Source organism: Carya illinoinensis, chromosome 2 (genome assembly GCF_018687715.1).
Source record: "Carya illinoinensis cultivar Pawnee chromosome 2, C.illinoinensisPawnee_v1, whole genome shotgun sequence".
NCBI classification, from domain to species: Eukaryota; Viridiplantae; Streptophyta; class Magnoliopsida; order Fagales; family Juglandaceae; genus Carya; species Carya illinoinensis.
In genome coordinates this window covers 19508221-19521474 of record NC_056753.1, presented here as the reverse complement: position 1 = coordinate 19521474, position 13254 = coordinate 19508221, and the positions used below count along the sequence as shown (strand labels likewise).

The 13254-nt window shown below is 37.4% G+C and overlaps 1 protein-coding gene across 1 annotated transcript; it reads right to left on the bottom strand.

Moving 5' to 3' along the window:
• Positions 1 to 10875: 10875 nt before the first annotated feature.
• Positions 10876 to 12889, bottom strand: LOC122300260 (UDP-glucuronate 4-epimerase 6-like). Its single transcript, XM_043110770.1, has one exon. The coding sequence runs from the start codon at positions 12683 to 12685 to the stop codon at positions 11291 to 11293; it is 1395 nt and encodes a 464-aa protein (XP_042966704.1). The 5' UTR covers positions 12686 to 12889; the 3' UTR covers positions 10876 to 11290.
• Positions 12890 to 13254: the final 365 nt, after the last annotated feature.

The window sequence follows — 13254 nt, the reverse complement described above, 5'->3', positions numbered from 1 at the left end:
TTGCGAACTAGATGACTAGATGAGTAATATTACTTATAGTCGTGAAGTGCGCAAACGTCATACAGTCACGTTTAAAAAAAGTAGGGTCCACAATTAAAAATTAATTTATTCTCATTTGAATTTTGTATTTATTCATTTTTTTCAAAATAATTGCATACGTTTATACACTATACTATTGCAACAATCGTTTCTCCAAAATATATTAAATGTGTAAATCCTTTGGACTATTCTCCATGATCCTATCCCATAGTTGGTCACTGTGGTTATTGTTTGAAACATTTATTATGAGAAACTCTAAAAATAGAAAGATATGGATGAGTCTAATCCCTTTGGGATAGGAGTAATAATAGACTTACTACCATTTTACCATTCTTTTACTATTTGAAAATTTTATTTTATTTTTAATTTTTTTTCTTTTAAGTATTTATTTACATCTTTAATCATTAAGGAAAAATTAAAAAAATATATAGTTTCACTAATATTCACTTCCTTAACCATTAAGTAAAAATAAAAATAAAATAAAACAAAAAAAAAGTGGTAAAAAGATGGTAGAAGAGTAATAAGTCTATCATTATTCTTGAGAGTGGTTGAAGATCCCAAAGTTACATCGTTTGTATTCTCCGTTAAGTTAGACAAAACTCACTTCCTAATTATAAAGAATTACAAGCATACTTATGTGTGAACAATAACCAATCAAACCAGCTAGGACTGACCAAAAACAGGCTAATAGATGGTAGAAACGACTGAGAGCGATAGAGAATTGGTCAGTTAGTTGTCCAAAGCGGTAGAACCTATATAAATCTGTTCAGTTCCCAGTCTGCATAGGATTGAAACACGTTCTTAACAGTGGCACCATCTATGGGATGCTTACAGAGTTCAATGTGATTTCCACATACTAACAGCACGGATAACCCTGCAAGAAAATGAGAGGACAACATGGGGTGTTTAGTGGAACCCCGATGACTAAGTTAGAGAGAAGTGATCTTAATATACGTATATGAATGAATGTGTAAATATATTACATTTAAGTGTTATTTATAGGGGCGTGATGATGGTGATAATGGCTGACCTCTAAAGTCTATTTTGAAAAGTCTTAATGTAAATTGGAGTAATCACCTTCTTGATCAGTTGAAGATGCTATCTATTCCTATTACTACAATGTATATCAATAAGACCAACCCTTGGGCTCGTAGCTCAGCCTTTGGCATCTCAACTTTAGGCCCCTTAATACATGAGTTTTCTTGTTCGAGGCCCCATATATACCTTTTAGTTATTCTGCTAATTTCCTTTGTGTCAGCAAGTGGGAAATTCACTAGCTCATGTTTTCCTTCTACCTCGCTAGCTCTAGACAGGTCGTGATCATAGGGATCTTATCCCGTTGAGGGTCTATGCTAACTAGGGTATGGGCTTGTGTAAATTTAGCTCCCTTGCACGTTCAAGATGTGACACACGTCATCTATAACTATTCCTGCACTTTGACTCCTTACTTTTAAGAATGACAACTAACAGCGTTGTCATCCATTCACCTGCCCAAGAATCCCTCATCATTGTCTTCTTTCTCCTACCTCTTCCATTTCATTGGGTCATTTCTCATTCTCGAGTTCTTCCATTCCCTCTCTACACACTATTCTCTAAGGCTTCCAAAGACTCGCACTCTCTTACTCTCTCGACTTTATTTCCTCCAACCTAAACATCAAATGGCTCACAGTGGTTCCTTGTGCACTTCCCACCAAGCTTCTGTGCAAACCCCTTCCAAGGTTTCTTCCCATTCCATGCCCGAATCTTCTGAGGGTCAGACTCTGCCTTTCTTCGAATGATTTACTTGGTGCTCCACACTCCTAGCTTGAGACTTGGCTAGGAAGCAATAGGGGTAAAACATATAGTTATGGCCATAGACTATTTCACGAAATGGGCAAAAAGGGAACCCCTAGCAACCATTACAACAAAGACTATCACTAAATTTCTGTGGAAGAACATCATCTGTTGATTCGGAATCCCAAATAGTATAATATTCGACAACGAGAAGCAGTTTGACTAAGAACATTACAAAGAATAGTAAAAGGAGCTGAGAATCCAAGCACAACATTTGTCACCTAGGCACCCACAAGCTAACGAGCAGGCAGAGGTGAGAAACAAGTCTTTACTCGGGATTTTAAAAAAGAAGCTAACAGACAAGAATGAAAGTGATTAGAAGAACTCTCAGGAGTACTGTGAGCATAAAGGACAACTGTGAAGATCCTAGAAGGCAAAACACTATTCACATTGGCTTTCAAAAGCAAAGCAATAGCCTCCGTGGAAATCGGTTTGCCTATGCACCAAACCTGCCACTTAATCAAACAGAGAACAACAAAACACTAGAGCAGCACCTTGACTTCTTAGAGGAGAAGAGAGAAGAAGTCAAGATCCAAAACGTTCTTCACAAAAGAAGGACATAGCACTACTTCAATAAACAAGTCAAGTCCAGATATTTTAAAATACGCGACCTGGTTCTTAAAGAAACGGGAGTGACAAGACAAGATAAAGGAAAGCTTGGGCCACTTTGGGAAGGGCCATACGTAGTGGTAGCCAACAATCGACTGGAGTCATACTGCCTCAAGGATAGCCAAGGAAAGGAGTTGCAACACCTTTGGAATGCTGAGTATCTAAAGAAGTTTTACCCTTAATTCTTTTCTCCTATGTATTCAATAAAGCAAGATCAATAAAGGCAGATGGTTATTTGCATACTTATGACTCTCATACTTAGCCACCAAAGTCAAGTCCAAATAATCACGGTGCAACCAAAGAGTATGGAGGTCAAAAGACCCATCGGCCCTCTCACTTAGCCACCAAAGTCTAGTAAGCTCGCGGTGCAGCCAAAGGGTGAGAAGGTCAAAAGACCTCACAACTCCTATACTTAGGCACCAACGTCAAGTCCAAAACTCACAATGTAGCCAAAGGTCGTGGAAGTCAAAAGACCCCATGACTCTCTCACTTAGCCACCAAAGTCGAGTCCAAATACTCACAGTGTAACTAAAGAGCATTGAGGTTAAAAGACCTCGACACAAAAGTCGAGTCCAAAGACTCGCGGTTTGGCCAATGGACGTGGAGGTCAAAAGACCCAATGACTCTCATACTTAGCTACCAAAATCGAGTCAAAAGATTCGCAGTGCAGTCAAAGGGCTTGGAGGTCAAAAGACACACAACTCCCTTACTCAACCACCGAAGGGCGACTATCTTACGAGTCAATATCGTGGATTTAATTAAGCTTGAAGATCACAAAGTAAACTCAAATAGAGCAACACATTAGCAGCAAAATATTACAATGTGTCAGCGCGAAATTGTCCAATGCATTTCCAAAAAGATATTACAAAAGTTCAAATTATTACAACAGTCCAAAAAACATCATCCATAAAAGATAAGAAAAGTCTTCAGGAAGGTGGGGCAAGTGAAGGCTCGGAGGGTATCGAGGGCGACAGGGAGTGCAAGAAGGGCGTTGGGCATAGTTCTACGCCCCAAGGAGTCAACGAACAGGACTATAGCATTATCAGATTTGAAGGCACAAGGTCTAAGTGCTTCAAGTCAGTTAGAGGATGGGCCAATAGGTGAGCTCACAGGTGGGCTATAACAGCCCCATACTCGTATCCAAAGGCTCAATCCCTAACACTCCTGTCAGAAGCCAGTTATGGATGTAGACGAACTGCCTTGCCCCTTGAAGCAGTCAATTCTACTTCCAACTCCAACAATTGCTTATTATGCTCCTTCACCTTCCCATCCAGATGCAACGTGGCTTGGCTCTTCTTGTCTTACTTGACATCTGTTTCCTCCCAATCCTTCTTGCAGGTGGCGAACCTATTGAACAAATCCTCATAGAACCCTTCCTTCTCTGACAGTTGAAGACCAAACTACCTTTGAGCTTCCTCATACTATGTGTTTGCCTCTAAAAGCTCAAGGGAAATTTGACTGCAACTTTCTTCAGAGACAACCAAAGCTTGGACATACCCAACACACCGTTACTCGGTGGAGGCAAATAGTCACTGAGAGGAATCCAATTCTCTCCTAACACAGGACAATTGGGCGCAAGCTGAATCATGCTTAGACTTTGCAACTGTAAGGCAAAGTTATGTCCAGCATTAAGGGACTTGGCCTGAAGCAACTCACTATGGAGCTCAGATGCCTTATAGTGATGGAGTTCGAGGTCATTGTCTATGAAGCGAATATGCTCATCAGCTTGCTCGAGGTAGGATTCTACCTTAGTCTTCTCAGTTAGCAGTTGAGCCATCTCCTGCTTGGCAAAAAAATCCAAACATTCGCATCTAGCATACCTCCAACTCCAAGTCAATGTGGTCATTGACAATCCAAGTCGCCAAGTCCTCCACGCCCTACAAGGCACAATAACACACTAAGGAATGAACTACGTGGGCAAAGAAGGAAAATAATGATAACATAACTAGCAATGTCAAACCGGGGACAAGAGATCCTACAAACAGCATGACATCTCCACCATGCCCCCATCTTTAGGAGAAGGACCCAAGTGAGAGGGTCCCTCAGTCCCTCTTCCCATGTCTCGTTGATCCTCCACCTAGACCATTCCAAAGGAATGTGTCAATTGCACAGAGGAGGTGGCAGTGACCTTTGTCTCTTGCACAGTTGGGCTCTGGATCGGGAGGGAGGGTGATAAACGCAAAGGTGCAGTTGGGACTTTCTCCTATTTTGTTCCCATCTTACTCACCCCTTCCTTCCAATTAATCCTCCCTCGACAACCCACCCCTTCTTTAAGGGTCAAGGAATCCACATCACCATCAAAGGAAGATGGGGAAGGGGAAGGGGAATGGGAAGGAATTGAGACCCTTTCATTGTGTGTGGATGGAATTACACCCCCAAAAATAGTCGCGGGTAAGGAACTTAGACTAGAGCCTTGGTCGCCACCAATAGTAGGGGCCTCCACCTCAAACGTCACGACCCCAGCCACGCCCATGGAAAATGTATCAAATATGTCAGACGCAAACTCACTGCCATTGGGAGCTGAGATTGACAAGAAGAGAGGGAAACTTGAAGGGCAAGGTACCCATTGAGTCTGACCCCTTGGCGAGCAAATCAAAATGGAAGGTCATGGCCAAATCAAGAAGGGCTTAGCCCATGAGCCCACAAGGTCGTCTAGCCTAAGGGATGTTAGCGGTGACACGAGCATTGGAGAAATGAACATCGTCTCCCCCTCAATAGAAGGTGTCTCCCTCTCCAAAATGGGATGGATGCCAAAATTAATAGCCATATCTAGCCTCAGGTCATCACCCATGCCCTCAACATCTTCAATTAGGTGGCTGGTAGGAGCCTCACCCTTCATTTGGTGAAAATGTTTCTCGGGAGCTTTAGAAAAAGGTGGGGAGGCATGCCTCTTCTTAGAAGGGGGCTTCACAGCTTTCAATTTATGCCCCTTTACATGGGAGCAGTCAGATGCGACAAGGAACCAGTTAATGTTGTCGGGAGCTAACAATTGCTCTGTCCACAGGGCATCATCGTTTTCTTTAGCCCAATTAAGGAATGTGTCGATACGATCACGTTCGCGGTCAGTAAGATCTATGAGGATCTTCTTGTTGTCAGGGACCTTGCCTTAATTAGCCCGAATGGGGAAGTCCCAAATCACCATTTCAGAGGCTGGGAATTTTTAGAAACAATGAAAAGTTTCTTTGTCCATTGTTTAACATTCGAATGTTGACCTTAAAGGTTGCCAAACGCTGGGAACATACACGAAAACTACAAATGTTACCTAACAGTCGGTTCACGAAGTAGAAAGAAAAGAACTCACTAGCAGTCAAGTCTGAGTATCTCTCCCCCAAAGATTCCAGAACCATGCGGAACACTATGCCAAGCGTGCGAATGGAGTTGGGTGAGAGCTAGTTTGAGAAAATCAAGAACATCGTGAACAGAGTGACAAAGCGGGAGGCACAAACAGTGCGTCAGAGCATAAACTGTAAGGGAAACTCTCCCCAAGAAACCCTCCTCGTCAATAGCACCCTCCGAGGGGATAGTGAGATCCACAGAATCAAGGATACGGCATGAAGCCCTTAGCTTCGTCAAGTCTTGAGCAACGAGTGTGGAGCGCCAAGTGAACCCTTCGAAGAAAGGTGGAGTCTAACCCTCAGAAGATTCGAGCATGGAATGGGAAGAAACCTGAGAAAGAGTTTGCATAGAAGCTTGGTGGGAAGTGCGGGAGGAAGCACGACGAGCCATTTATGTTTAGGTTGGAGGAAATAAAGTTGAGAGAGTGAGAGAATGCGAGTCTTTGGAAGCCTTAGAGAATAGGGTGTAGAGAGGGAATGGAAGAACTCGAGAAGAAGAAATGACTCAAGGAAATGGAAGAGGTAAGAGAAAAAGGGTACTGATGAGGGATTCTTAGGAAGGAGAACAAATGATAGCACCATCGATTATCATTCTTGAAAGTAAAGAATAAAAGTGCAAGAACAGTTATAGATAACAAGAGTCACGTCTTGGACATGCAGGGAAGCTAAATTTACACAAGCTCATACCCTAGTTAGCATAGACCCTCAGCGGGATAAGATCCTTGGGATCGCCACTTGTTTAGTGCTAGTGGGGTAGAAGGGAAACACAAGCTGGTGAATTTTCCATTTCCCACACGCTAACACGAAGGAAATTAGCAAGATAACTTGAAGGGATACTTGGAGCCTTGAACAAGAAACCCATGTATTAAAGGGCCTAAGTCTGAGATGTCAGGAGCTGAGCTACAGATTATAAAGGCTAGTTGTTATCACTATTGTCACGCTCTTATAAATAACATTTAAAGGTAACACAATTACACATTCATTCATATACGTATATTGATATCACTTCTTTTTAACTTAGGCATTGGAGTTTCACTTGGCATCCCATGCAGTCCTCTTATTTTGTTGCAGATTATCCGTATTGTTGGTAGTGAAACACATTCTTAACAAATATGTATGCCAAACGTGCTATAGAGCAAAGGTTAATACGAACCACTTACATGTGAAGGTGGTGGCGGCCAAGGAGTTGCTCATCCAAACAACAATGAGCACCCTACAAAAGCAAAACGGGATCGATCAAAATGTTTGCATGGGAAAAAGGGCTAAAAAGGGTGAGAATAGACTGGAATCTTCGGTGGTAAAGGGGCGTAAGCATCTGCCTCGAATGTTGCAATGGAAGTTGATAAACATTGCTTTTTCTTTTGTGTGGGAGAAGCTTTTGAAAGCTTCCCTCTCTGTGGGTTCCAATGTGTATCTTCACGTTTGTCATCTATTACGTAAGCTAGTCATCCTACCAAACTTTTTTTTAATTTTTTTCTCAATACATTAGAATTTGTTTAGAAATAAATCTCATCTTAAAATTTTTATTTTATTTTATCTTCTTTTCAAATATAATTTAAATACAACCTTTTCAAACTAATTATTAAAACTTTTATAAATTTTTAAATAAAAAATAATTCAATTTTTTCAAATCTTAAACAAAAATAATATTATATATAAAATATATCTTAACGATATTTTAATTTTATAATTTTTTATACTCAACTTTTTCTATATCTTTTTCCAAAACTTAAAAAAAATACTCAATTTAAACTATTTACAAATTATTTTCTTACTATTCACAAAATTCTCATCTCATCTCACTTCTTAAACTAATCCAGTAATCCTATATATCCAAGTCCTAATAGATATGGATATTAATTTGGAAGTCCTTGAGAATTGAAGAATGCATAAATATAAATCGAAAAATGATTTAAAAAAACATATTTAGACCATTTCTCCATAAATATAAATATAAGTCTTTCGAAGTCTTTTCTTTCTTTTCTTTTCTTTTCTTTTTTTTCTTTTTTTTTTTTTTTTTTTTTTTTTTGGAGAGAAAATTATGATAGAACTAATGATATAACTTTCTCCTCTTTGTTTTCGGTTTGAGCATTCGAAAAATTGAAGGAGAAAGATATGAGTTTCTTTAATTTATTTTGTAGAAGAGAAAAACTACTAAAAAAATGAGTATTTAGTATTAAATTTACAACGAGATAAAATGTTTAACCAAAATGGAAAACTTTTCCCAGCCAGTAGGTATTTAATCATTTGGATTCAAGTGAATGGGTATATAACTCACTTTTTAGAGTGAGTTAAGGCCCGGTTTGATTTTACATGAGACCATCTAATCATTATATCTTATTTCAACATTTAAATATGTACTATTCAAACACACTTTTTAATTTTTAATTTTAAACTTTTTAATTTTTCAGCTAATTATTACAAATTTTTCAAATTTTCAAATAAAACAAAAAAAAATAATTTAACCTTTTCAAATCATAAAATAAAAATAATATTAAAAAATTTATTATAACAATATTTTAATTTTATAATATTTTTTTAAAATTTTTTCTCACTCATTTTTAAAAACTCTATAAAATATCTTAACTCAAATTATTTCACTACTATTCACAAACTATCTCATTATTATTCATAAATTTCTCATCTCATCCAATTTATCTAACCAAATGAAGCCTTAATCATTTTGGATTGCTCTACATGAAAATATTATATCTCCCTTGGATTATTTTAAAAAAAAAAAAAAATTATATCTCGTAGTGCTCGTGGTGAAGTGGCTAAGTTTTGGCCAAAATCTAGTTAGAGATTTCACACTTCTCAATTTAGCTAGCCGTCTTTCATAAACTCACAAACTCTCTAAATATATTTCTATTTTATTACAAATTATTTTATTCTTTATTTTTATTTCTTTATTCTCATGATAATTGAAGATTTATTCCTTATTAAAAAAGCACACAAAGTTAAACACAAGAAGTGTCGACTAAATCGGTATGCATCAGTTTTACATTTTTTAAAATTAATTACGTACCAATTATTCTCCTAAACCAATATTTTAGTTTAATTCGTTTCCAGTCTAATTCAGTCTAATATATTATATATTATATAATATATATATATAATATAGTATATTATAATATATTATAATATATAGTGATATAGTATTAGTATAATTATTAATATAATAAATTATAGATATATAAGATTTTAAAATTTAATATTATATTAATTAATAATTTATCATATAATATATAATTATCTTATATATAATTATATATAAAAATTATATAAAAGATAAAAATTAAAATATATATATATATATATATAAGTCGGTTCGGTCTAATTATAAAAAAAAAATAAAAAATTGAACTGATTTTAACGGATTTAAAAATAAAATAAAATCAATATGAGTTGAACTAAACGCGTACTGCACCTAGCCCATCTGTTCAGTCTTATCTGAATGAGTTTAGCGGTTCACCCGTTGTTTTTTATACCCATAGTTATGTTTCTCTTGGCATTTGGATGTTTGCTGAGCTTTCATTTCTTTTTGACGTATTTCTTCTAATTTTATTTTTTTGGTATTAAAAAAATAGAGTGAGTCAGCAGGTCCGCATAGAACAAAATAGTACAAAGCAACAGGTGATGGTGTGACTGAAATGGGAGACATAACAGTTGTCCAAGTTCAGTAAAAAGTTTGACAAACATCACGTAATCAAAGGAATCCAACATGTTCATGACTCATGCCTCATTTTTTACGCGTAAAAGTACGGATACATGAATTATTTCCACCTCTTATCTCATGTGTAGAAACTTCCGCCACCCTTTTGCACTTTTACTTTTTCATTTGGGACTAGCGTTTTCAAAAGCCGCAAAAGATTCATTAAATTTCCTTTTTATCTATTAATCTAAACAATATCAATGATTAGATAGAAATAAACATAAAATATAAAACTTACTCTTTTTTTTTTTGAGAAAAATATAATTATAAATATAATTATGTATTAATCTGTGCATTAATATAATGTGATTGATTAAAAAGTAAATTTTATTAAAAATAATATTAATTTAAATTTTAAATATGAATAAATTAATATTGATATATAAATTAATGCACGACTGTACTTATATGTAATAAAATATATGTAGTAAAATTTTATTTAAATTTTTTACTTAAAAAATCGAATTATAGATCATATAGTCATCATATTCTTAATTATAAAACTTATTTTATTTAATATTAAAATCTATAATGTATAAGAAGAATGTTTAATATTATAGAATTTACAAATTGAGTATATAAATCTCTAGGATTTTGTTTGAAAAATAGTGAAACTCACCATTAAAAAATATATTTATATTTTGGAAAATACTTATATGTCCTCTCCTTAATGTATTTATATTTTGGAAAATGCTTATATGTACTCTCCCCATGTCTGATCGCTTATAAATTTTTATTTTTTTTTACTTAAAAATTAAAAAAATAATTTTAAGTGTATTAATATTTTTTTAAAATATTTAAAAAAAATCTATAAAGAAAAAAAAAATACGCATGTAGTAAAAATGAGCAGGTAGCACCGCTCTTATATTTTTACCAAATTTACCTATTTTTTAAAAGAAAAAATACACCACACTTACAAAGTTTATAATTGTATTAAGTCATTTCTCTTAAACATTATACTTATCTATATCGATAGAGTTTTATTATATATAATTATTTTTATATATTCTTGATATATTACATTTTGATTGATTAAATTAATTATTTTATATTAAAAAATAATTCTATATATTAATTAAATATATAAAAATAATTATACATAATATTTTTATATTATAAAAAGCTTTTGTTAAAAAAAAGGCGAGAATCTCATGCCACAAAAGACAACCCTACCGCCAACCAACCCCACTTTCATCCACCGAAGCAATCTTCAAAAGCCAAAAGAAATTAATAATATCTACTGCCCTTCCTTGCAGTCAATAAAAAGCAAAACAGATTATGACCAAACAAAAGGATAAAAGAAAGGCCAAAAGTAATAAATAATTGAACGCACAAATAAACAAAGTCTAATAAAAACGCGTGGATGTTTCTTGATGTCATCATTAAGATTATTGGTGTTGTTCTGTCACAAATTTCCCTCTCTCCTTCTTTCTTTTACATCAATCCAACGGCTAAGCTCTGCAATCTTAATTTCTAGCAGATCTCACCGACAAATTATTACGGCACAACACAGCACCCTCCCCCTAACCCCAGTTCACAGATCTACATTTCCTCCCACAGCTTCTTTCTCTGTGCTGCTTCATCTTCTTCTATAACAAATTTATATCTATATTGTACAGCTTCAACATCTTGATCCCATACTTTTAAGGACCACAACAATAACTTGACCAAAATATGTAAATGGAAAAGAAAGAACAGAAGTTTTAATTCAAAGAAGAAACGTGACCCAGAGTGATGATTTCGAATATGATCTTCATCATCGTCAATCGGATTCTTCGGGATGATTACTATTGCCGGTACTGGTTTCCTTCCTTACTTTCGATTGAATCCCATAGTAATTCACGTACCACTTGACGAACTTTCTCAATCCGGTGGACAAATCCGTGGTGGGCTTGTACCCAAAGTCCTTGAAAGCCAAGCTCACATTGGCATGCGTGTAAGGCACGTCCCCATTCCTCGGCATCTTGATCACGTGTTTCTTGGCTTTGGTGTTCAGCAACCCTTCCAATATCGACACCAACTTCCCCACCGGCACCGGTGACGTGTTTCCTAGATTGTAGATCCTCAGCTGTGCAGGTCCCCGCTTCTTTCCGCCGCTCCCGGTGCTCTTCTCCGTCGTGTCCAAGGCCCCAACGCACCCTTTCACGACGTCGTCGATGTACGTGAAGTCACGCGCCACCTCCTTGCCGTCCTGTGTCTTGTACACGTCAATGGCCTTACCCTGTAAGATGTCCTTGGTGAAGAAGAAATAGGCCATGTCTGGTCTACCCCAAGGTCCGTAAACCGTGAAGAACCTTAAACCAGTGAGGGAGAGCCCGTAGATATGGTTATAGGTGTGGGCGATTTCTTCGCCGGCCTTCTTTGTTGCGGCGTAGAGACTGGCGGGCTGGTCGGTCCGGTGCGATTCGGAGAATGGGTTCTCGGTGTTGAGGCCGTAGACGGAGCTGGACGACGCCCAAACGATTGCCGGTTGAGGATTCACAGCCTTGGCAACTTCCAAAAGATTCACAAACCCGGCAATGTTGGAGTTCACGTAGGATTGTGGATTCTGCATGGCGTAGCGAACCCCGGCCTGGGCGGCAAGGTGGAGGATGTGCGTAAAGGGAACGACGTCGAATAACTTAGTGAGCAATGGGGTATCGTTCAAATCTCCTTCCACAATGAAGACTTGGTGTTTGAGTAAAAGCGCCTGCCTCGCGCGCTTCAGCGATGGGTCATAGTAGCCGTTGAAGTTGTCGAGACCGAGGACGCCGTCGCCGCGTTTCTTCAAAGCGAGGGAGCAGTGGGAACCAACAAAGCCAGCAGCGCCGGTGACGAGGACGGACATGCCGTTGGGGCGGCGGGGGGTGGAGGAATGGCGGACTTGCTTCTCCCAGGTGGGGCCGCCGGCGCCGGGACCATGGAGAGCGGAGGAGAGGAAGCTGCGGCGGGTAGCGTGGAGATGGTGGGAGCCGGGGGCATCGGAAAGCGGAGGGTAGTGGAGGACGAAGTAAAAGATGAGGGCGAGGGCGATGAGAAGAGTGGCGCGGAACAAGACCTTGGAGGAGGCGTTAATTAGGAGCTTTGTGCTGTTAACTCTGCGGAGGTAGCTGTTGTAGCGCTCTATCTTTATGGTCTTGCTCTTGTCTGGCGGAGAAGAAGCCATTTTGCTTAGCATAGCTTACTTCTTTCCTTCTTTCTTTCTTCCTTTGCTTTTTGGTTGTCTAATTTCTCGTGTTAGAAACAAATTAGATCACAGAGAGAAAGAAATGGCTCAAAAGTGTTATGTATCTGCTTTTGTGTGTGTGTGTTTGTGAGAGAGCTGGATTGAGGTTGAGCCCTGAAGTTCTGAAGGATGCGGAAAGATTTGAATATAAAGAACAGACACAGATGGGTTGGTATTGGTTGGAGACCACTTTCTTTTTTCATTTCATTTTTTTTTTTTTTTTAATTTTTCGTTCAACCCTTTGTACTAATTACGGATGGAAAGCTTGCTAGCTCATATATATATATATATATATATATATTGGCATTCAGAATTAAATAAATTCATTCAATATATTGTTAATTTTATGTACCATAAATACCCTCCACCCTTTATAGGTCTGTTGTCCGTTGCTCTCATCCTCCCATGTCTCATGATTGATGCTGCCTTCATAATTAGAATGTGTCAATCACTTCTGTATATTATTATAAATTTATTAATTGTGATTGAAATTCTTCAAAACAATCAGACCAATGAGCCAA

Excerpts from the sequence above, each read along its gene's own strand:
- LOC122300260 (XM_043110770.1), bottom strand. The coding sequence starts at position 12,685 with ATGCTAAGCAAAATGGCTTCTTCTCCGCCAGACAAGAGCAAGACCATA.